General features: G+C 38.0%; 1 protein-coding gene across 3 annotated transcripts in view; it reads right to left on the bottom strand.

Annotated features, from left to right (window-relative positions):
* DOCK4 (dedicator of cytokinesis 4) overlaps window positions 1-23492 on the bottom strand; it is a 491577-nt gene that overhangs the window by 81124 nt on the left and 386961 nt on the right. For all 3 annotated transcript variants that reach the window (XM_033428263.2, XM_033428264.2, XM_004269886.3), the window contains exons 26-27: window positions 13447-13545; window positions 2135-2229 (exon numbers count right to left, since the gene is read on the bottom strand). In XM_033428263.2, coding sequence (XP_033284154.1) covers window positions 2135-2229; window positions 13447-13545 — 194 coding nt within the window. The remainder of the gene's footprint in view (window positions 1-2134; window positions 2230-13446; window positions 13546-23492) is intronic.

The following is a 23492-nucleotide window of genomic DNA, read 5'->3' as shown; positions in this document are numbered from 1 at the left end:
TTCAGTTTGAATTTCTGCCACTGAGAATTCTTTTTTTTTTTTAATAACAGCTGCTGGTTTTCTTTCAATTTAATTAATTAATTAACTTATTGGCTATGCTGGGTCTTTGTTGCTGTGCGTGGGCTTTCTCTAGTTGCAGCGAGGGGGGGTACTCTTCATTGCGGTGCGCGGGCTTCTCATTGCGGTGGCTTCTGTTGTTGTGGAGCACGGGCTCTAGGTGTGTGGGCTTCAGTAGTTGTGGCTCACGGGCTCTAGAGCACAGGCTCAGCAGTTGTGGCTTGCGGGCTCTAGAGAGCAGGCTTGGTAGTTGTGGAGCACAGGCTTAGTTGCTCCGCAGCATGTGGGTTCTTCCCGGAACAGGGCTCGAACCCTTGTCCCCTGCATTGGCAGGCGGATTCTTAACCACTGCACCACCAGGGAAGTCCCCCACTGAAAATTCTAATTCAACTCAAAATATCCCTCTGCACACAGGGCAGGCAGAATGGCCAAATGATGATGCTGTATGATGATGATGTCAGCAGCCTGGACCCCTTCCCATGTGGCTCCCTGGACCACTCCATAGCCCTTGCCAGGTACCCGGAATACTTGCTCTTTGGTAATAAGGGCAGATACATGACCAACGGCTCCCACTTAAATCTGTAGCATCTGGACATCCAGATGAAGAGATATTTGATTCTACTCACAGATATCAAACTAAATATGCTAAACTCTAAAGAGAGCTATTTCAGGAGTCTCAATTAGTCTTCAAAATGGAAAAGCTGTTTCTGTACTTATGTAAAATATAATATGCCATATTATACTGTTTGTTACTTCACCAAGTTTTTAACACAGCATTTTAACACCTCCCCGTTTATAAATGTATACTGCAGCAGAAGCCATATTAGGCATATCTAATCAAAATCAAACCCTATTTTCCTGAGGCTGTTACCACCATCATATCTGGGCATCTGGGGAGGACATACAGCGTCCTTGGCCTATGAATAGATACCTGGAGAATCTAACCTTCACCCTAAGCATGGGAGTGCTGGGGATGGGAGAAAAGGAAGAAGGAGAGGCAGGCATATGTGGGCTTGAAGGAAAGAATGCTTATGAAATAGGGTAAACTACAAGTGTGGAGATCAGGCCACTTTCCTAAAAAAACTTCATCTTCATTTTGTATCCTGAGATACTAGAGGCAAGAAGGGTGACAGCAGATAAATCCATGACACTGTGCCCTCCAGGAACAGCTCCTGCCATTCTGACCATCCCCTACTCTCCTTTCCTGACTCCTATTCATCCAAGTATTGACCTCAGATCATTCTACCTCCCCCACCCCCCGATATGCTTAATACAAGCTAATCTAATCAACTCTCAGAGATTCACTTTTACATCAATAACTTCCCATATGTCTGTATCTAGTTCTGAACTTCCTTCAGAGCACTATTTCAGCCTTCTGCTGGTCACATTTCTCAGGTGTATAACAGGACCTTCAATCTTCATGTGTCCCACTCAAGGGTCATATCTTATTCCCAGTGCTCAGTACATGGGAGATGCTTAATGGATTCTGCTGAGTTAAAATGAATTAAGAAAGATCAGAAACGACTCAAGTGCCCAGCAACAGGGCTGGTTAAATAAACTATGGTACGTCTAGTTAACAGAATATTATACAGCTACAAAAGAAAAAGAAACCATAAATGAATGAGGAGCTTTCTATGTGTTGATTCGGAAAGACTGCCAGGATTTAAGTGAAAGAGAGATGTGCAAGGGAGTTTATCTATTGTGCTACCTGCTAGGCCCTGCATAAAGGAACAATGGAAGGACATGTAAGAAACTAATAAAAGTGGTTACTTCAGGCTGGGGGTAGGTGATAAATAAGGTAATGGGAGGGGGACTTCTCAAGGCATACTCTGTTATATTGTTTGATTTTGAACTATGTTAATATATTACCTATTTAAAACAAATAGTAATCATTAAAAAAAAACAAAAAATAAACAAGCAAAAAACCAAAAAATAAGTGAGAAATTAATTCAGAGGCGAAGAAAAAGAACTCCAGGATTTGGAGGTTTCAAACTTGAGATCAAAGTGAAAAGACTGTTTTGCAGTCTCCTCTCCCCCATACAATGAGCTGCAATTATTATCAATGTAAATGTCTTACTTGTTAGCCACCAAGCGCATGACAGTCCAGTCCTTTGGGAACATCTCTGGGCGTATCAATATTCGGAACACAGTAAATATCTGCAGCAGGAAATCCTTGGATAAGGAGGAAAGAGACAATTTTACTGAGATATTATAACTGTCAACACACACACACACACACACACACACACACACAGTGCTGTTGTTACCATTTCCAAAGCAATTACAGAGAAGGGAGCCCTATTTCAATAGTTTACCCAGGAGAGGGAATCATTACCCTTCCCATTCTTAGCACCCAGCTGGTTTGCTACCCTTCCCAAATGTTCCTTTTTCCTTCTCTTTCTCATGCACAGTGGAAATGACTTTTGGTTTTTCTTCACAAGCTCCAAAAATGTAGGTTTTAGAAATAAAATGGAAAACTAGTTAACAGAAGATTAGCAGGGAAATGTATTTTCTTTCTTCTATTACAGTGTCCTAAACTTCAGAACTTTTCAACTCAAGAGAACTGTAAATGGTCCTGGTTCGATTTTGCTTTCCTTTAAGTGGATGTCAAAATTGAGAAATGTTTTGTTTAAGATGGTTTTATGTTCATTAAAAAGCATCTTAAGCAAAAATCCCATATTTCTTAGAGGGCATTCTGAAGATGCAGTATTAATGGGATGCATGCAGTTTTATAGAACCTGAGGGTCCTATGCAGAATAAATAGAAATAATGGATGTGCGCTAAGCTGAGCCCAGTGACAAGTCCTTAGAAGCTAAGAGAGTGTCAAGGTATTCTTCACAGAGATGCCATACCAGGGGGAGTGGTATTTACGGAGATGTTATCTTTAAACAGATCACCTGGAAACACTCTTGACAAGAAGCTATTGTCAGGCATGGAAATATTTCTTAAAACGTTACAAGAGATAGGTTCAAAGTGCTGGAGCACATATTTAACAAGGAATCAAGAAGATAACACACCGCAGGTAATGAATAAAATGGAGCTTGTCCTACTCCAAAAGAGATTGGCTCAATCTAGCTATCATTTAGATTTATTAACTAGAAAACTTAAAAATTTTTTTTGTAACTTAAGTACTGCTAGGAAAATGTATTTAACAATCTGATTGAAGGCAACAGTATGGTTTTGCTTAGAAAAAACACCCCAGACACATGAGTTTTATTTATCAAACCCAACAATACATTATGTTAAGCACGTAAGCTGCTTGAACATAAGATTACGATTGTCACTCATACCATCAGAAGACAGAAAGATAGAATCTAGAAAACTAAGAAACAGGTGGGAGCTGTGTGTGTGTGTTTACATATTCTAACAGCTTTGATCAAACCCATAAATATTTTGACAAGAATTTATTTTAGCTTCTTTGGCTTCAGCACACATACGTTGATGTGTAGTACGTGCCATGTGGAAACATGCCCAATAGGTCATCTTTCTTTAAATGGCCAGACAGATCCTCCCTGTGTTGTCAGAATCACCAGTTTCCCAAATGTGTTCTACTACGGGGTCAGATAATTTTGGGAAACACCTCCCATTCTAGCCCTCCCTTGGGATAGGAGGTCATTAGCTCACTAAAACTGTGAGAAGCCCTTTTTAATGCATTTCTAAAACTTATTCCAAATGGTTTTCCGGTTGATTCTTTTGAGTTTCCCAGACATGAACACATATAATCCCTGAGAAAAATGATGTTTGCATTTACCTTTCAAAGTGTTACAGCTCACTTTAGTTTCCTGTCTTGTTGCATTTGCTTAGATAGATATTAAAGAAAAAATCATGAAGGTGGTGAGTAGCTTGTTTTTTCACAGTCTACAAGTACTTAGGAATAGTTTAAATAAATTCTAAAATACTAATGTTTCATCTTTTCTCCTCCAATCTTTTAATGGAATTGGAAATTGGAGGCAGCACCCTTTGCGGGGGGAATAGGAGAGTGTGATGTACATTGCACTGAGAAAAAAATTGGCTGAAAAATTGGCGGCAGGAAGCAAGATATCTATCTTCTGGGCTAGCAACTTGGATCATTCTTTTGTAGTGCAGGGGACAAAGGTGACATTATTCCAGGTATAGGAGCGGAGACAGACAACCTGTTTCTGTACCGTCTCATTTTCTTATTCCCATTTATCTCACAAAATATAATAAAAGGCGTGCCAGCATGGGTCTTGTGCCAATGCTTATGTATTGACATCAACCTTTATTTCCCTGAAGAAAACTTTTCAGTGTCTCAAGTAGGTTTCTAAGCTTTATCTACCTTTACAGAACCAAGGACATTCATTTGTAGAAACCTTACAATGAAAATAAAAGAACATTATACTGAGAATCAGGAAATCTAGATTGTAATCCTGCCTCGGTCATTAACTGGCTCAGTGACCTTGTTACTTTATTTAACCTCTCTGGAACTGAGCTCTGAGGCTTTATAATGCAGGGGCTTTAAGGTCCCTTTTAGTTAGAGAAGATTAAAAATAATTAATATGATCACGTATCTATTCATGCAGTATGCAAACATGTTTCTTATTTCTCAACTGTAGGCTAATGTTTTAGCAGATGGTAACACAAACACCTTCCACTGTGGTACTTACATGTAATTTAGTTCAGCAAGTATTTCTTGTCAGCTGCCGTGCGACAGGTTACATTTCAAACTCAGTTCCAATGTTTTAAAGCACTAAGACCTGAACGCTAGATTCAGCATCCCCTCCCTTCCCTCCCCCAATACAATGGTATTTCCTTGTCTGTTCTGAGTACTTTTCAGCTCTGATTATTTCACTAAACAAGAACTTCTGCATAGATATGTGAAATTATTTTGCACACATAACGATAACTAAATAACAGATTTTTTTTATAATCTAGAAAAAGAACACTGCTGTAATAATACTCCTGTTTGGACAGCACACAGAAGTAAGTGTTTCATATGCCATCATTTCAAAATTGGCCGCCTGGGAGCAGTTTCTTTTCTGTTTGTTTACTTCAAATAGCACAACATGGTTACTTAACTGTATTCCCGGTAATTATTCAAATAAGGGTTCAAAATAAAAAAAGACAAACAGGGAGGTGTTACTTTACAGAAACACTTTTTCTGCAGTGTAAAAGGTTCAAGTAAGAACGTTCATATGAAAACCTTCAAAAACAATAAAAAGTCTCACATTCAAATAGAAAAGAAAGCCAGAGCAGTTGTTATGATGTTACATTATCATTAACACTTATTCATTTATAAATATCGGGTCCTTTAATATGTGCCGGGCGCTGTGTAAGATGCTGGGGACACCTAGTGGGGTAAAATATACTCTTTCATTTATTCATGCAATAATATTTATGGAGTGCCTGCAACATGCCACACCAGAGTTAAGTTAGTTGAATGTGACCTTTGCCTTCCTGGAGCTCAGAGTTTTGTGGGAGAGACGAACGCTAATCTATTTACGCACGTGGTACAAACTAGGATACATCTGAGGGCCAGGTATTCCACACAGAGGGAAGGGCACCTCCAAGCCTCAGACTCAAGACAGAGGTTGCCCAGGCTGCAAAGGGGAGTGGCAAGAAATGGGGCTGGTAGGTAAGTAGGGATAAATAAAAGATGGATAGGGACTTCCCTGGCCGTCCAGTGGTTAAGACTCACGCATTCCAATGCAGGGGGAGGGGGTTCAATACCTGGGTGGGGAACTAAGATCCCACATGCCTTGTGGCACGGCCAAAAATTTAAAAAAAAATTTTTAAAAAAGATGGATAAATAGAAAGATAATGATAAATAGGGACCAATCAAAGGTAAATAAATAAATACAAGGTAAATAAATCTCATACCTTTTCCCTGGTAAGCAGTTTGGAAATTTATCCTGAGGGCGATGTGGAGACACTGAGGGGCTTTATGCAGACATGTAAGAGGATCAAATTCTGGTTTTACAAAGATTTTCTGACTACAATATATAACACATTGTTTTGTGTTTACATGTACTATAGTATCAGAATAGCACAGACAGAAATCAGGTGTATGAAACAGAACTGGGGAGGCACAGAAGGAGGCCTTTTGAGATCATGAAACTTGAGTTAAGGGATTTGGGAAAAAAGCATCATGAGGTACATAGACAGCCCGGGACACTGTCTCCTTATGTCAAGAGCAATGAATGGGACAGAGCCTTCTAGATACACATTTCCTTTACTTATGATTTAGACTATAGTCAATCTTATTTTAAAATTTTGCCAAATATTTCAAATGTGTAACACCCTTGATGCAAGGTCTGAATTCAATTAAAGACTGTTAATAATCGTTATCACATTGAAACTAATATCCTTAAAATTGACTATTTAAGTACATCATGCAAAAATAACTCTCAAATCGTCCTCAATCCTCAAGAACTATAGAACTATTTTTCTGTAATAAAATAAAGACTATAAGTTGAAATAACTGTATGGAAAAAGATGGCTTCTGAAGCAGGCAGACATTTATTATGAGGGTTGATTCATTCAACAAAGATTTAATGTTCCAGGCTCTGTGCTTAGGACACAAAGACAGAGCCCCTACTCTCAGAGAGCCCACAGTCATCAAGAATACAAGGAAACAACAAATAATAACATGCATTGTTGCACATGCTGTCACAGAGGGGGACTGCAGTCTATGAAGGCTTCATTTAAAAAAAGTGATACCTGGGCCGGATTTTACTGCAGGAGCTGAAATCAGGGAAGGGATTAACGGGGTACAAATTAGGCAATGGACGTGAGGTGTGGTGGAATAGGCATTTCAGGTAGACAAAAAAAAAAAAAAAAAAAAAGACCCAGAGGAATTAAAAATTATCTATATGGTTTGTTAGGAATATACAAGTAATCGTAGTAATCTTAAGTGACTGGAATGAAAGGTATTTGGAAAGGGATGGAGGACAACGAGGATGGAAGGTAGACTGAAGTTAAGGAAGACTTGACGAAAAGACTGGACTTTGTCCTGCAGTTAATGTAAAGTCCTCAGAGTTTTAAAGTTGGCCTGAGACTTGATCAGATATGATTGTTGAAAGCTAGTGGGCCAGTATAAGGGAGACAATGAAAGGTGATAATAATGTTGTACATAACTTCCAGAACATGTACACTGTCAGGCTTAGAGCAAGATCACCACAGTTCTATATGAAAAGTCACAATCAACAAAAAACAGGAGTCTTACTGCTCTCTATATGCATAAAATGCCAGGGATATGGCCCCAGTAGAAGGTAGGTGTATAATAAAACATTACTGACTACCGAAGAAGGAAAAAAAAACCCTAATCACTGCTTAGTTTTTGCTTTTGTTCATTTCTAAAATAATGGCATGTTCTAGAGAAGGAAGGAAACAATGCAGAGGACCAGCGCTCAGGTCCGCGCTCCTACACACTTCAGGCGACGCTGTGACTCACAAGTACTTGAGGACCAAGGAGAAGAAATGGCCTACTGTTCACAATGCTGGAAGCCACTCCAACAGTAACCCTGGAGACACCCAGGTTCTCCAAGCAAGAATGAAGTTTAAAACTGCACTAGGCTTAGCAGATACTTGAGAATTACACACTTTCAACCTTCATTTTGACTTAGAGACCCATGGGGAAACGCTAGGCCAAATCTCTCTTTGAATTGATAAGAAGAGAAAAAAAGCAGTGATGCTAGGCATAAAGAACAACCAAAAAAAGATTCATTTGAAAATCTCAATATATAATTTGTCAGTATCAATTAAGATTAAAATGTATATATCCCATGATCCAACAGTTCTACTTCCAGAAATTCATGCTACAGCAATAAGGGCACAAATCCATAGAGATATATGTATCAAGATGTACACCACAGGATCCTTTCTAATGGCAAAAATCAGAAACATCCTGAATGCCCACTAAAAGGGAAATAATTATGGATCATCATATAATGAGATTCAGAAGAATGAATAATGTACTGGGCTATATAATGTCCATGGTATATTACTGTGTGAAAAGACGTGCAACCAGTATGATTCCATTAAAAAATGCGCGTGAGGATACAGCATAGAAAATAGTCTATGAGGATACACCCCTATGTGTTAACAGCAACTATCTCTGGGGAACAGAATCATGTGTGTGGAGGAAAAGAGGACATACGCTTTATTACTTTAAACCAATAGGGTTATGTGGGATTTTTAGTGTCTAATCCCAATAACAGTTATAATTTTTCATTAATATCACTCTATTAAGTTGTACCTTTCCTTACTGATCATTCCCTTATTTACTCAATTTCTAACCTAAATGTAGATACAAAAAAATCTGCCCCCCCAAATCCCAAACTCTCCCTCTGCCAATTTAGCCTTTTTAGACGTCCTCACTTCATGACTAGAACTACCTCATTACTTTTAAAGAGCTGACAAAGGAAATGTTATACAATTTGATAGCAAAGATTTTCGTTTAGGGAAGTTTATTGAAGTGTAGGCAAAAGCTGAGTTTAGCTGCCTGAGCAAAGAACTGAGACGTTAATAGAATTCCTAGCCCTCGCAATTACTTGGGAATGATGATAGTATCAATCTTCATCGCAAGGGGTAGTGAAATGAGATGCTGCAAGAAAAGAGTTTAGCGCTGCATCTGCTTCATGGCTGAGGGAGTGGGGCTGGGGAGGTACTACGTAACTGTTAGCCATTATCACTCTTGTTGCTTATACATATCACACTCATTTACAACTTATGATTTAGATGCCCCGATAACATTAAGGCATTAACAGAGATCGGTTTATTAGTCTTGATATTCCCAACATCTAGCCAAGGTGCTCAACAAATGTTCACTGAGTCAAGCAACTGACATAATAAAATAATAATAATAGTGCTTACCTCATGGGGTTCTTTTCAGGATTAAATTAGTTAATATTAATCAGCCTCTTAGAACAGTGCCTTACATGTACTAAGTTCTATATAAATGTTTGCTGTTTGAGGTCGTCAGTTCCTTTACCACAATACCCAAACCCCACAGTCCTCTAAGATTTTTGGTTTTATAATACATTTGGCAGCAAAACCTTACCCAAACTACTCATAGTCTTTATTTATCCCACCTAGAGCGAATATTTTATTTAGCTGCAGAAATACTGAGATGTTTGATTATATAGTTGACCCTTGAACAACATGGGTTTGGACTGTGCAGGTTCACTTATACAAATATTTTTTTCACTAGTAAGTACTACAGTACTACACGATCTGCAGTTGGTTGAATCCGTGGATGCAGAGCCATGGATGTGGAGGAAACATGGATAGAGAGGAACCACGTGTACAGAGGGCTGACGCTAGGCTGTATGTGGATTTTCAACTACACATAGTTCAAGGGTCAGCTGTAGTTGCTACCCCCAATTCTACTGGAGGTGCTATATGATACTATACAGTATATGTGCCATATTATCTTTCTGAAATCTCAAAAATTCTGATTTCTGCAATACATTTGGTAGAAGGACTTCAGACAAGGGACTAGAGATCAGTGCTATCATCTTCAGAAAATCTTGTAACATAGATTTCAGTACCATAAATATGGATACTTGACTTTGAAGAAAATTGAGAACAGGAAAACTTTACTTGTTAAAAGGTGGTATCTGAACTTTTAAAATACAGATTAAAACCAGCTGACTAATTAGCCTTTAGTAAAATAAATGCCCTCCAGTCTGCCTTCACTCCAGTTATCCCCCTTTCATTCTTACACTGGGGAAGGTGTCCTTCCTCCCAGTCAGTCCTTCCTCCCAGTCAAGGCTAATTAGGTCCCTCCTGCTGCTTTCTTAGAGACGTCCCCCTGTGAGTTAGGACCTCTTTTATCTTCAGTGTCTCCCTCTCCACCAGCTCTGATCATTTTTATTTAAATATGTTTAAGTCTCCTCCATGATAAATATTCCTCTGACATCCCAAGTTCTCCTTCAGTAGATACCTTATACTCCTCTTCTTGAAACACTGTCTACATCCACTATATCGTTTTTTTTTTTTTTTTAAATTCCTCAGTCCATGACATCTTGGCTTCTACCCTCACCAATGCATTGAAAATGCTCAAGTTCACCAAACATTCGATAATTCAATAGTGCAACCAGATAGGTCTTTCTTAACACAAATGTGATCGTGTCTGTCCCTTCTTAAAACCCTCCATAGTTTTCCAATGTCCTCAAAATAAAGTCTATGCACATTCACAGAGCCTTATGTCTTACATCTCTCTTCCTCACACTGTACAGTCGGTCTATCAATCTACAAATGTTGCCTGAATGCCTACAGCATGCTAGGCAAGTTCTGCGATCTGAGGATACAGCAGTGAACCAGCCATCGTTTCAGACATCAAGAAGTTTATAACCTAGTAGCTAGGAGTTGGGGATACACATAAACAAATAAACAAAAATATTCCAGATTCTAATAACCGTTATAAAGGTGGAATGGCAACTGTGGTATGTCAGTTAGGATATTCAGGTGATGTTTTAGTTGAGAGATCTGAACGTCTCAGCCAAAGATGGACAGCATACTCCCACCCAGCTCTCAGCTGAGACCTCCCTTGGGGAGTTTTCCTCTAGCCTTGAGTTGGGGCTGGCAGCAATTCCTAGATGCTCCAAAGCACTGTGTGCTTACTCTGTGTCTTCACCACTCTCATTTGCCTATGTTACCACCCATTACCAGTTTGACTCTTCCCCCTATAGGAACTGGCCTTTTTGCTTCTGGTTACATAATAATGCTGGTAGCACTTGGTAAGTTGGAATTGCTCAATCTGAAGGACAGATAGAGTAATTAATAGTTAAAAAAACTTCCTTGGCCTGAAGGCCCAGGTTTTTTTCTTATTTTTTTTTAGGCCCGGCTACTTTGAAGTGGGAAACATGTGTCCCTTGAAAAGGTGTGTGGCTGACTGAAATGAGGGAAAGCCACATAAAACACTTTATTCATTACTTTCATTTGCTTTATTATTGTTAATATGACTATTAAAGCATAAAACTCAATACCTAGATTAAACAAATCATGTTTTTCAACTTATGCTTTTCTACTATTTTTTTCTCATTCCCAGGACCTGTGAAAATATGTAATTTTTCCTATGTGAAATTTTGAAATACGAAGTCATAGACTTCTTGAGTAAAACCTAATGGTTCCTCAGCTGCGTTAAATATTCAACTTGTGATGAAAATTAATAACTGCACGATTATTTTCCTTTTTAACCATATGGGTTTCTGTATGTAAGTGGGTAAGTTCTAAGATCTTTATCCATTTTTAATTCTAAACTCAAGATTAAATATAAGCATGAAAAACATGATATTTTCAGGCTTGGGCACATGCTAATCAACTGTCAGATAGATTACATCTGCCCAAACCTATTCTTTGTTTCATATGACTCAGCTTGTCAACTGATCCAAGGTAACTGAAAGATTCTTCTGAGATGATACAACAGTTAAAAGTCAAAGATAAGTGATCCCTATGCGTTATCTATATTGAAAAAAATCTAGAAATCTTCCTCTAAGGCACTATGAAGGCTTGTAATCATGCAAACATTACACTGTGCCTATAACCACTGTCTTATAATTCTCCATCCCCAAGTGATAGGGATAGAGTAGGATAATTAAATAGTTTGTTTAGCAATCCCACTAGGGAAGGGAATTTTAAGGAAGTCTGGGAGACTGCTGTAAGCTAATGACCACTCAACAAAATAATCCAGTAACCTAGCAACAATCTATACTACCTTTTAGGAAGAGCAGGTGCATTCAAGGGCCAGGCACACTCAAGCCACAAGTCCTGATAGTTAAAACACCAGAGAGTAGGTATGGGATCTGAATCATGTTACACGAAGTCAGGGAATTAATGGTCCTTGAAGAGTAGCATTCTGCATGTAGCCAAGACAGGAATATAGGTGAAAGGGGAAAGAAACCAGGTGAAGGGGGACATTATACCAAAATCTGAGATGAACTACCATATTTAAGTATATGTTAATACCCTTTTGCTAATACACATATGATTTAAATAGCGCCATGACAGTCCCGGTTAGACCATAGAGGGTCAAAGGAGGAACTAATGATGTAAGCCTTGACATCTACCCAAAAATGAGGAAGAAGGTCGTCTTCTCCCCTCCCCACTTTTTCTTTGATTATAAAAGTGTAGCCCTCTTTGTTCTTGGGGCCATGCTCCCTTGCTGGCCAGCTTCTATCTCTCACAAGCATCCTATGCTAATAAACTCACTCTTTGCCTATAGCTTTGCCTCATGCTGACTTCTTTCTCTTCTGAGACAAAAGAACCTGAGCTTCAGTAAGTCCTGATACCAGGTGAGTAGTTTCAATTAAAAGACAGTGGGTTCAAATGTAAAATAGATAGCTAGTGGGAAGCAGCCGCATAGCACAGGGAGATCAGCTGGGTGCTTTGTGACCACCTAGAGGGGTGGGATAGGGAGGGTGGGAGGGAGATGGAAGAGGAGGAGATATGGGGATGTATGTATATGTATAAGTGATTCACTTTGTTATACAGCAGAAACTAACACACCATTGTAAAGCAATTATACTCCAATAAACTTGCTAAAAAAAAAAAGACAGTGGGTTCAAGTCCCCTCCTAGGTCAGAGATGGTGCGTTTAAGTCCCAATCTGCCGGTGACTTGGGTTCAAGACCCAGACCGTGGGTTCGAGTCCCAATCTGAGTTTTGGCTGGGTTCAAGTCCCATCCGAGAAAGAGTATGGTTTCACCAGCACTTAAGTGACCCTTCCATTTTGATGGTTTATGTATGAAGCTGTCTAGAAACTGAAGCGATGGAAGAGAAATAAAAGTAAATACGGACAGAAGACAGGTCATTCCTGTGACTGAGGACAAGCAGCTTCTAAGGTTTTAGTGAACACCATGAAGGAAGTGTTAAAGGTACCTAAATCTTAGCAAGGATTGGATTTTTACAAACCCAGCATCAATATCTTCCATTTAATGTCACTGTCAGAGTAGCACAGCATATTGATTAGACCAAAGCCCACAGAGAATGGCAAATACAGCTCTGCCTCCCTAGTCAGAATGTTGTAGCCAGAACTTCTCACTGTGTTTTTAGAGGGATGAAATCAGCTAATATTGTAATACATACTCCCTTATCTGCTATTAAGGCAATATTTCTAAGTCCACTTAACTAGACTCAGTCTATTTGCTTTTGTCTCATTAGTTCTGTTATTCTGTTTCTAGGTTACTGGACTTTGATGGCAGGCATTTCAAATCCTATATGCTTGTCCAAAGTAAGAATTAATTGCTTGGCTTGAGTACAGAAATTTTAAAGAATCAAGACAGAAGAGCAAATCTGTGCATAAATCTGATAAAAAACAGAATTGAATGGAATCAGGTAAAGCAATTGTCAAAAACCCATCTGAACCATGACGAATAAGAACAAGAGAAACTAAAAAGATATATTAGACACTTTAAAAAATGCCACTTACCCTTAGTTCCTCTTTCGTATTGAAACTATCAAGAAGCTGTTGATAATGTCTATCTGTCATTTGCCGTAACAGGGACAGGAGACAAGCAACAAACTCCCCCTAAGAGAAAAAAAAGGAAGCATGTTTTTTACTAAGTACATAAAAAAACATCAGTAACTTACCTTCAACTGATCTCAAATAGAACACTTGAAAAGAAAACCCACTATGATCCAAATTTACCCTATGATGTTGTCTTAATCTAAATTAACCATAATATTACAGTAAAATTTCTCCCTGTAATGATTACCATTTACTTGGTACACATGCATTTTAAAATTTAGAGTGGGGACTTCCCTGGTGGCACAGTGGTTAAGAATCCACCTGCCAATGCAGGGGACACGGGTTCAATCCCTGGTCCAGGAAGAGCCCACATGCCGTGGAGCAACTAAGCCCGTGTGCCACAACTACTGTGCCGCAACTGAGCCTGCAAGCCACAACTACTGAGCCCATGTGCCACAACTACTGAAGCCCGCATGCCAAAAGTACTGAGCCCGTGCGCCTAGAGCCCATGCTCTGCAACAAGAGAAGCCACTGCAATGAGAAGCCCGCGCAACACAATGAAGAGTAGCCTCCGCTCACCACTACTAGAGAAAGTCTGCACGCAGCAACAAAGACCCAACGCAGCCAAAAATAAATAAATAAATAAATAATGAAAAAATAAAATTTAGAGTGGATTTTTTTTTAACTTGGGTGGAAGCTTTTCAGTAGGGAAGTAACTCCACACACTTAAAGAAGATAATGTACTGAGGCTCCTGACCATTTATTAAGCATTTACTATGTCTTCATTCATTATACTGTTTGAGCCTCATATCAGTGTTATAAGGTAGGGGGTATAATATTAATTTTTCTTTTTATTGAAGTATAGCTGATTTACAATATTGTGTTAATTTCTGCTGTACAACACAGGGAATGCTAATTTAAAGAAAGTAAAATGTAGGTTTGGTGGGCTAAAAGACTTGCCCAAAGTCACACAGCTAGAAACTGGCAGAGCTGCAGTTATTCCTGCGGTTTTCTACTCCAAAGCTCTTCCTGTACCTTCATGCTCCATTTTTGAACTCACATGACCTTCTCCAGCTCATCAGTGTTCATCTGCTGACTTGTTGGGTGTCAAAAAAGCCATACATTGCATAATGTTTGTTTCAATCTCCTTTTAAGAACAGTTTAGTTATTTTTTTAAATTTATTTTATTAAAGTCTAGCTGATTTACAATGTTGTGTTAATTTCTGCTGTACAGTAAAATGATTCTGTAATACAGAACATATATATACACACTTTTTCTTATTCTTTTCCATTATGGTTTATCATAGGATATTGAATATAGTTCCCTGTGCTATATGGTAGGACCTTGTTTATCCATCCTGTATAAACTAGTTTGCATCTGCTAACCCCAAACTCCCAACCCACCCCTCCCCCATCTCCCCTCCCCCTTGGCAATCACAAGTCTAAGAACAGTTTAAGTTAACTGTGATTCTTTTGTGCTTGGGTGCTACGTGATTGACTCCTACAAAGTCCAAATCTTAAAAATTAATAATGAAAAAGAAAAAATATATATAGCATCCATAGATTTGAAGACTTATAAAATTGCTATCACTTGTATTTCCTGATGCATTTCTAACTTAAAATATATGTTTTCAATGCAAACTTTTTTGCTCAGCAAAGAATTTATCTACTTTTAGTTACATTTAAAACAATACAAGCACAACAGGAGAAGTAATCAGTGGTAATTGACTGTGCATTTAGAGAAATTCAGTTTAATTGGGAATTGGTTTCTTTGAGTTTACATGGAAAAAGATTACAGGCTCACATGTAAAATCTGAGACTAAAAGCCCTGAGTAATCAGATTTACCAAGAGAGGCAGCTAAGTCAGGACAGTCAAACGTATCCCCACCAAGGCCATGGGAGGCCTGAGGATGCTACTTAATGGCCATGTCAGGGTAACCAGAGATGCAAGCTGGCTCCTTGCATGTGGATAATCATCTGCAACACACAGATATGACAAGTAATTATCCCTACATACTTTTTAGGGCAAATATTTAAGAACTAACCAGTATGGGCTAGCAGAAATACCCTCTAAGCTCAACATATTACTTTGTTAATGCACAAAGGAATCCTTGATACTTAACACAAGAAATAGAAAATTTAAGGGCACAATCATGAATATTTTAGTGTATGTGTATGAAGAAATAACCCAAGGCTAGGAAGAAACTACTTGAAAGGACTGGGAGCTCATACATGACTGGTGCTCATATATGACTGAGAATAGTGTTTATTCTCACCAGTCAGACTGAAAAATCCTCACTACTAATAGGGCATCAGGGCATCAGTTAGAGTACTAAAAGTACTCTTTTCCTCAGTAGTGGGGAAAAATTACTCCTAGAATAAATGCTGCTCTGATCCTACCTAAAAAAGTTCAAAAGCAAGACCTGGAACAATCTAACGTCCCCAAGAAACTGCCATCCTCATCCCACAGCAAAGGTCAAAGATAGTTTTTGGAATTAAAAAAAAATTCACCTCCCAACAAGGTAAAATTTACAATGTCTGGCGTTCAATAAAAAATTACTAGGCTTACACAGAAATAGGAAAAAAAATGATGAAACAAATGAGAAGAGAAAATAATCAATCAATAGAAACAGACCAGAAATGACACACATAATAGAATTAGCAGTCAAGGACATTAAAATAGTTTTTAGTACTGTATTCTATATATTCAGGAAGCTTGAGGAAAGACTGAACATGTTAATTAGAGGCATGTAAGATTTCAAAAGGAACCAAATTAAACTTCTAGAGATGAAGATTGTCATGTATGAGATGAAAATTCACTGAATGGGACTAATGCCAGATTAGACTGTGGACAAAGAACGTCACCTGCCGTTTCAGTAAACAAAGGCTGTTGAGTCATCATCTACTACAGCCACCCCTGATGGTGCACCCTGAGGGGAATTCAGGATGGAGAAAACAGGATACTGGTCCTAGATAGTTAAGATGGATATCAAAGGAATAATTTCAATAAGCCCAGACTCTTGAATCTTCTCATACATAGAAAAGCACTAAAATCATTTACTTGAGATGTCTGTTTTTTGTGATTAGCAATAATCTTTCGATGTTCGACTACATTTTTTTTTTTTTTTCAGTAAAAACTCCTATATATCCTGGTTCCTCCCTTACCTCTTTGGGACAGTCCCTCAGAACTATCTGAGAGGCTGCCATCTGGGGCTATACTCCTCAGTAAGTCCACTAAATAAAACATAATTCTCAACTTTTAGGTTGTGCATTTTTTTTCAGTCAACAGACAATATAGAAGAAGACAGCATAATAGATATCCTCCAAAATGAAACAGAGGAAAAAAAAAAAAACTAAAAGAGAAGAAAAAAGCACAGTGAACTCTAGGACAACTTCAAGTAGCAAAATATATACGTAATTGCAGACCTCAAAGAGAAGGGGTCAGAAAAAGTAGTTGAAGAAATAAGGGGAAAAAATTTCAGATTCTTTGAAAAGCATAAACCTATATATCAAAGAATTTCAACAAACCCTAAGCATACAAAGCATGAAAAAAATTACATCAAAGCACAACATAGTAAAATTGCTGATAGCCAGTGATAAAGAGAAAATCTTAACACCAGTGAGAGGAAAAAAAAGACACATTATATCCAGAGGAAGAAAGATAAGGATGAGAGATTTCTCACTGGAAACAATACAAACTAAAGATAAATATGAGAGATTTCTCACTGGAAACAATACAAGCTAGAAAACAGTGGAGCAACATCTTTAGAGTACTGAAAGAAAACAACTATCAACCAAGAATTTGTTACCCAGTAAAATTCTTTCAAAAACAAAGAGAAAATAAAGACTTTTCAGACATCCCAAGACTTAAACAGTTCACCACTTCTACTCAACATTATAGTGAAGGTTCTAGTAAGTGCAATAAAGCAAGAACAAGAAATAAAGAAATACAGATTGGAAAGGAATTTTAAAAAAGCTGTCTTTATTCACAGACAACATATTTGTGTACAAAGAAAATGCTACAGAATCTACAATGAGCTACTAGAACTACTTAAGTGAGTTAATCAATGTTTAAGAATACAAGTTCAGTGTACAAAAATCAATTTTCTGCATAATGAAAATGAACAATTAGAAATTGAAATTTAAAATAATATAATTTATAATACCATTAAAATATGAACTACTTAGTGATATATATGACAGAATATATGTAAGATCTGCTGAACACTACAAAACCTTGATGAGAGCAATTAAAGATGACCTAAATAAATAGAGAGATATACTATGTTCATAGACTGCGATTCAATATTGTTAAGATGTTAACTCACTCCAAATTGATATATAAATTCAATGCAATCCCACTCCATATCATAGCAGGTATTTTGGGGGGCAGAAAGTGACAAGCTGATTTTAAAATTCATATGGAAGTGCAAAGGACCTGGAATAGTGAAAACAACTATGAAAAAGAACAAACTTAAAGGTCTTAGACTACCTGACTTCGAGACTAAACTATAACACTAAGGTAATCAGGATACTGTGTTACTGATGTCCAAACAGAAAAATAGATAAATAGAACAGAAAGCCCAAACCAGAAACAATCCAAACGCTCACGAACAGGTGAATGAATAAACAAATTATAGCATATCCATATAATAAAATACTATTCAGCATTAAAAAGAAATGAACTACTGATAAACAGAGTAACACTGATGAAACTCAAATAATTATATTGAAGAAGTCAAAATGCCCTCCTCCTTCACCATTCCCCCAAAAAACCAACAACAATAACCACATACTGTATGATTCCATTCATATAAAAATCTAGAAAATGCAAACTTATCTATGGTAACAGAAAGTAGGTCAGTGGTTGCCTGGGGATGAGGTAATGAAGAGGGGCAAGAGGGAGGGAATACAAACAAGCACAAAGAAACTTGCAAGAGTGATAGACATGTTCATTATCTGGATGGTGACGAAGGTTCACAGGTATGTATATTATGTCAAAATTTTATCAAACTGTAGACTTTAAACACATGCAATTTTTTGCATGTCAATTATATCTCTAAACTTTAAAAAAATAAGACATTATGACAATATTATCATTTATGGAACTATGTGTAAGTTGCTGTATTTTGATTATATTATCAAGTTTATCCCTCACTAGAGCCTTGTTGGGTGGACACTATTAACTTAACGTTACAGTGAGATCTGTTAAAGTTAATAACATATTTATCCCACGTTCCACAGTCAGAAAATGGTGAAGCTGGGGTGTTAACCTAGGTATCTCTGGCTCTTCTTCCTGCTGCTCAGACTGATTTATTTTATGGAGGAAATATAACTGAGCTTGGGGGTTATATTTCAAATACAAATAGGTATATAAGAATCTGTCTGTTGATAACCAATGTCTGTACCTTTTAGCCTGTCTTATGTCTTGACATGAAAATGTAAATCTAGTTGGTAGAAATGCATTCAATGTTTCATCTCTTAGTTTTTCTACATCCTATCTACACTGTCTCCAATGCAGCTACTAGATCAATATTCTTATTTATTTCAACATACATTCTGTGAATAGTGAAATATCTTAAATGACATTATTTTTAATAATTTTAGCAATAATAAAAATTATTCAAAAGTGAATAGACTTTCATTAAATCTTTACAGTCACCATACCTAGGAGAATACCTCTTTGAATCCATATCCTATTTATATCTGTCACATCTGGTTTACGCCTAATGCAAACAACTTGTCATCCTGATATCTAATCTTGGCACAATTAAGACATGTTGTCAATCCCAATATTTACTGTACAATGTCATTTTATTTATTCACTTCATCAATTTAGGAACTCCAAGCACATTTAACCCTGTTAAGAGGCCTAGACGTCCAATATTTTTTACCCGTAATGTAACTTTGTTTCTAAGAGATTTTTAAGTGTCTACATGAAAACCCTAGACTCACAATTTATTAAAAAGAATAAATAAAAAACCACTGTTGGCCAAGATTCACTTCATTTTAGTGTTGGAACTTTTTAATGTACAAATCACCATCAGAAAGAACTCTATGCTATAGTGGCTTGCATCCATTTTACAACTAGATTGAGCATACTGGGCATTTCCACCAATAACTGTGAATAAGATTATTAGACGGCTACAACAGTCTTCAAGAAACCTTCTATTATACATACCCACAATTTTCCCCAGAAACATCTCACAGAATTCTCCTGCCTTCTTCTCCTTCCCCCAACCACAGCCCATGGTGCGCAAAAACTTTCAATAAATGCAGAGTATATCTTAGACGTGGCTCCTGCTGAACTGAGTCACCCACACTATAAATGGTGCTGAACAGAATTATGTGCAAAGAAAAGAAGCATTTATCACTTGTAAGGAACTGTGGAGTCCAATTAGTTTGAGGGTGTGAACAAACAGCCATGTATGCCCCTTTATAAAATCTGCTTCCACATACAATTAGATGTTTGAAAGGAACCGATTACAATGGTGCTGCTTTTTTTTTTTTTTCCAGCTAGAGAGAGTATTTTAAACCTAAAAGAGCAGTTGGTAGAAGAACAAAAAGTACAATCCTTTTAGATAGTAAAAATAAGGCTACTATTATCTGGAATTATGACAAGAGCGGAAGCCGGTCATCCTGTTGGTGTTACTGGGAGGCAGGGTGACAGCCGTGGTACTCACAGAGAGCTGAAACACTTCACCACGACACACTGTGGGACCGACTTTTACCTACATTATGTCTGCTTATTGTGGGCACCTTTTCTGTAAAGACTGAAGGGTGCTCAGGGTAGGACTGCCATGTAAAGACTCCCTATTCAGAAAGCCTGTTCTCTAAATAAGAGAAAATGATGAAGAAATTAGACAGGTCTTCAGTGCCCAGAGAAATGACCTTGTCAATGACCAGAACATATTTCTCACCATAGAATTCATTATAATGCAAGCGCTCTTTACAGGAAACTGCCCTGTTTGCTATAAGAGCAGGAAGCCCCTTTTCTTGTCACTTTAGCAAAGCTATATTGTAACTAACTTTTATACCAGGGACCTCCATGCTCTACTCATCTCCAGCCCAAGCACACATTTCAAATCTTTTAATCACACAATACCTTGCCTAACTTGTCAGTTCTTTCCGTACATCAAAGAAGTAGAAATGAAGAATAAGTAATTAACAGATGACCAGATCTCTTCCCTAGCTTTCCCTTCAGTAATCTCCCGAACAGAATGTGTGACCAAACTGTATGAACAAGATAACATCCAGAGGAAGATCACAAGGGAGTTGACAAGCCTGCACACATTGGGGATGGCAATGACTCTGACCCGCATCTCAGTGATGAACTGAGATTACTACCCTGTTTCCCTTTAAACCCTTTCATGGCTGAGCAGAATCTTCAGAGGTGGTTTTTGAGGGATGCTGAGTCCACCATCTCCCCAGATTGCCGGCATTCTGATTAAAGCCACCTTTCTTTTCTATACTTCTGAGTATGTAATTGATTTTGGTTAATTCGGTAACAATAACAACAACAACACAGGTATTACTTCTGTAATAATAATAATAATATTACGGACCACTGTTGCTACCACAATTACTAACGGCTAAAATGTACTGATATTGTTTAAACACTTCTACAGATTTGATGAAACCCTCACACTAACTTTGAGATAAGTAAAATTATTTTCTCTATTTTAAAGGCAAAGAAACAGAGGCTAAAGATACTAGGTAACTTGCCCAAGAGCATGCGTAGTTAATCAAAGGGAAGAGTAGGATTCAAACCAGGTCTGCCTGAGGACTCAAAAAAAAAAAAAGAGCCTTCAAGCATAAAACTAAGGTGCCAAACAATTTAAGTGCATGTTTTCTCGCAAACTTCATCCCACATACCTAGAGTGAGCTTGGTTTTTCACACAGCAAGGGGCACAACAGAGCTACGTGGGGGAAGGTTTCACTTTATGTGATTTTCCTAAAATTGTAGCACACCGGACGATCAAACTGCCTGCCCAAATCCATCCATGAGCTTCATGCATTGCCTTCTCAAGTCTCTTAATTTGCACTGATTATTACACTGTGAAGCCCTACAGGCCATGCATGTCCCAGAGAAATTTGGTAGTTTCAACCCTGCCTATGGATACAAAGCAGTTTGAAAAAGTGTTCTAGCTTTTGACCTCGGGCAGTCTTTGACCACATGGAGCATTTCCTATGATTTTGTTTGCTCTGCCATTATAATTTTAGAATTGTGTTCGAGCTGTATTGCCAGGAAGCAGTTGAAATGTTACCATCAAAACCAAAATGAAGGAGCCTTTCTTCTGCTTTTGGGAAGGTGGAGTATATATGTTTTTCCCAATTCCTCCTGCCAAGTACAACTAAAACCCCTCCATTATATATAAAACAAACAGAATACAACTCTGGAAGGTGGAAAGAAAAGACTGGCTAGAGACCCTGGACCCAAGGAAGGACATAGTGCTGAGTTCTCTGGGTTTTCTTTTTGCCTCATATATCCCACCCCTGGAGCCGAAGAAGCTGGCCGTCTTGAAACACCAACTACTGCAAAGAAAATTCCCCCCAAAAGCCTATTCTCTTGGGCCAAAGGATCAGGAAATGGGCAGTTTAAGAAGAAAAAACTTTTAGCAGTCATTGCTCTACTGCAGCTGAATTCTACAAAACACTTTGGCCTTTCTCACACCTGCAAAAGCCAAATGGGGAGCCAGGACTTCCATCCTCACAAGGCTGTGATGAGGCACCCAACATCTCTCTCCAGAGCGGACAGCAAGATAGGGAGCAGGGACTTTCATGACAACTGGTCTGTGTCAGTGAAGACAATGCGAGGAACCTGGACTTCTACCTCCATCTGGCCATAATGAATTGGCACCCAACCCCTTACCCTGCCAAGTCACGTGACATAAAGCCACCTGAAACAGGTGTAAATAAGATCCAGAGTCTTATAATACAAAAATGTCCAGATTTCAATTGAAAATCACTCATCATACCCAAAATCAAGATATAAAATTGAATGAAAAAAGACAAGAGATGTCAACACTGAGGTGATAGAGATGTTAAAATTATCTGACATAACTCATACAAAAATCAACTTAAAATGGTTCATGGACTTAAACGTAATATAGAAAACTCTAACACTTTTTAGGAAAAAAGAACTAGGAGAGAGCCTTCACGATACAGGGCTAGACAAAAAGAGTTCTTCAGCTTGACATCAAAAGCATGACCTGTAAAAGGAAAAATTGATAAATTGGGCTTCATTGAAATGAAAAATTTTTGCTCTACAAAAGACCTGTTAAAAGGATGAAAAAAACAAGCTACAGAGTGGGAGAAAATATTTGTAAACCACATATTCAATGAAGGACAAGGATCTAGAATATATAAAGAACTCTCAAAACTCAAGAGTAAAAAGCAATCCAATCAGAAAATGGGAAAATGACATAAAAAGACATCCCACTGAAGGGGATATATAGATGGCAAATATGTGAAAGATGTTCAGCATCATCAGCCATTAGGGAAATGCAAATCAAAATCATGATAAGATGTCACTACCTGCCTATCAGAACGCCCCCATCCCCTCTCCACTCTTCAAAGTGAAAACACCAAGTGCTGACTATGGTGTTGAGAAATTGGATCATTCATCATACACTGTGTATATGAGAATGTAAAGTGATACACCCACTAGGGAAAACAGTTAGGCCATTTATTACAAAACTAAATATGCAACAACCATACAATTCAGCAGTCATACTCTTGGGAGTATTTAACCTGGAGAAATGAAGATTTATGGTTAGATAAAAACTTGCACACAAATGTTTATAGTAGCTTTGTTAGTAACAGCCAAATTCTGGAAACAACCAAGATGGCCTTCAACGGGGATAGTTAAACACACTGTGGTACATCCATACCATGAAAACTACTGACTAAGGAAAAGGAACAAATTATATATAGATACACACACACAATGACCTGGATGAATCTCTAGAGGATTATGCTGACTTAAAAAAAAAAAAAAAGCCAAT

This window comes from Orcinus orca, chromosome 9, assembly GCF_937001465.1.
Source record: "Orcinus orca chromosome 9, mOrcOrc1.1, whole genome shotgun sequence".
Lineage (NCBI taxonomy): Eukaryota > Metazoa > Chordata > Mammalia > Artiodactyla > Delphinidae > Orcinus > Orcinus orca.
This window is presented reverse-complemented; position numbering and strand designations above follow the sequence as displayed.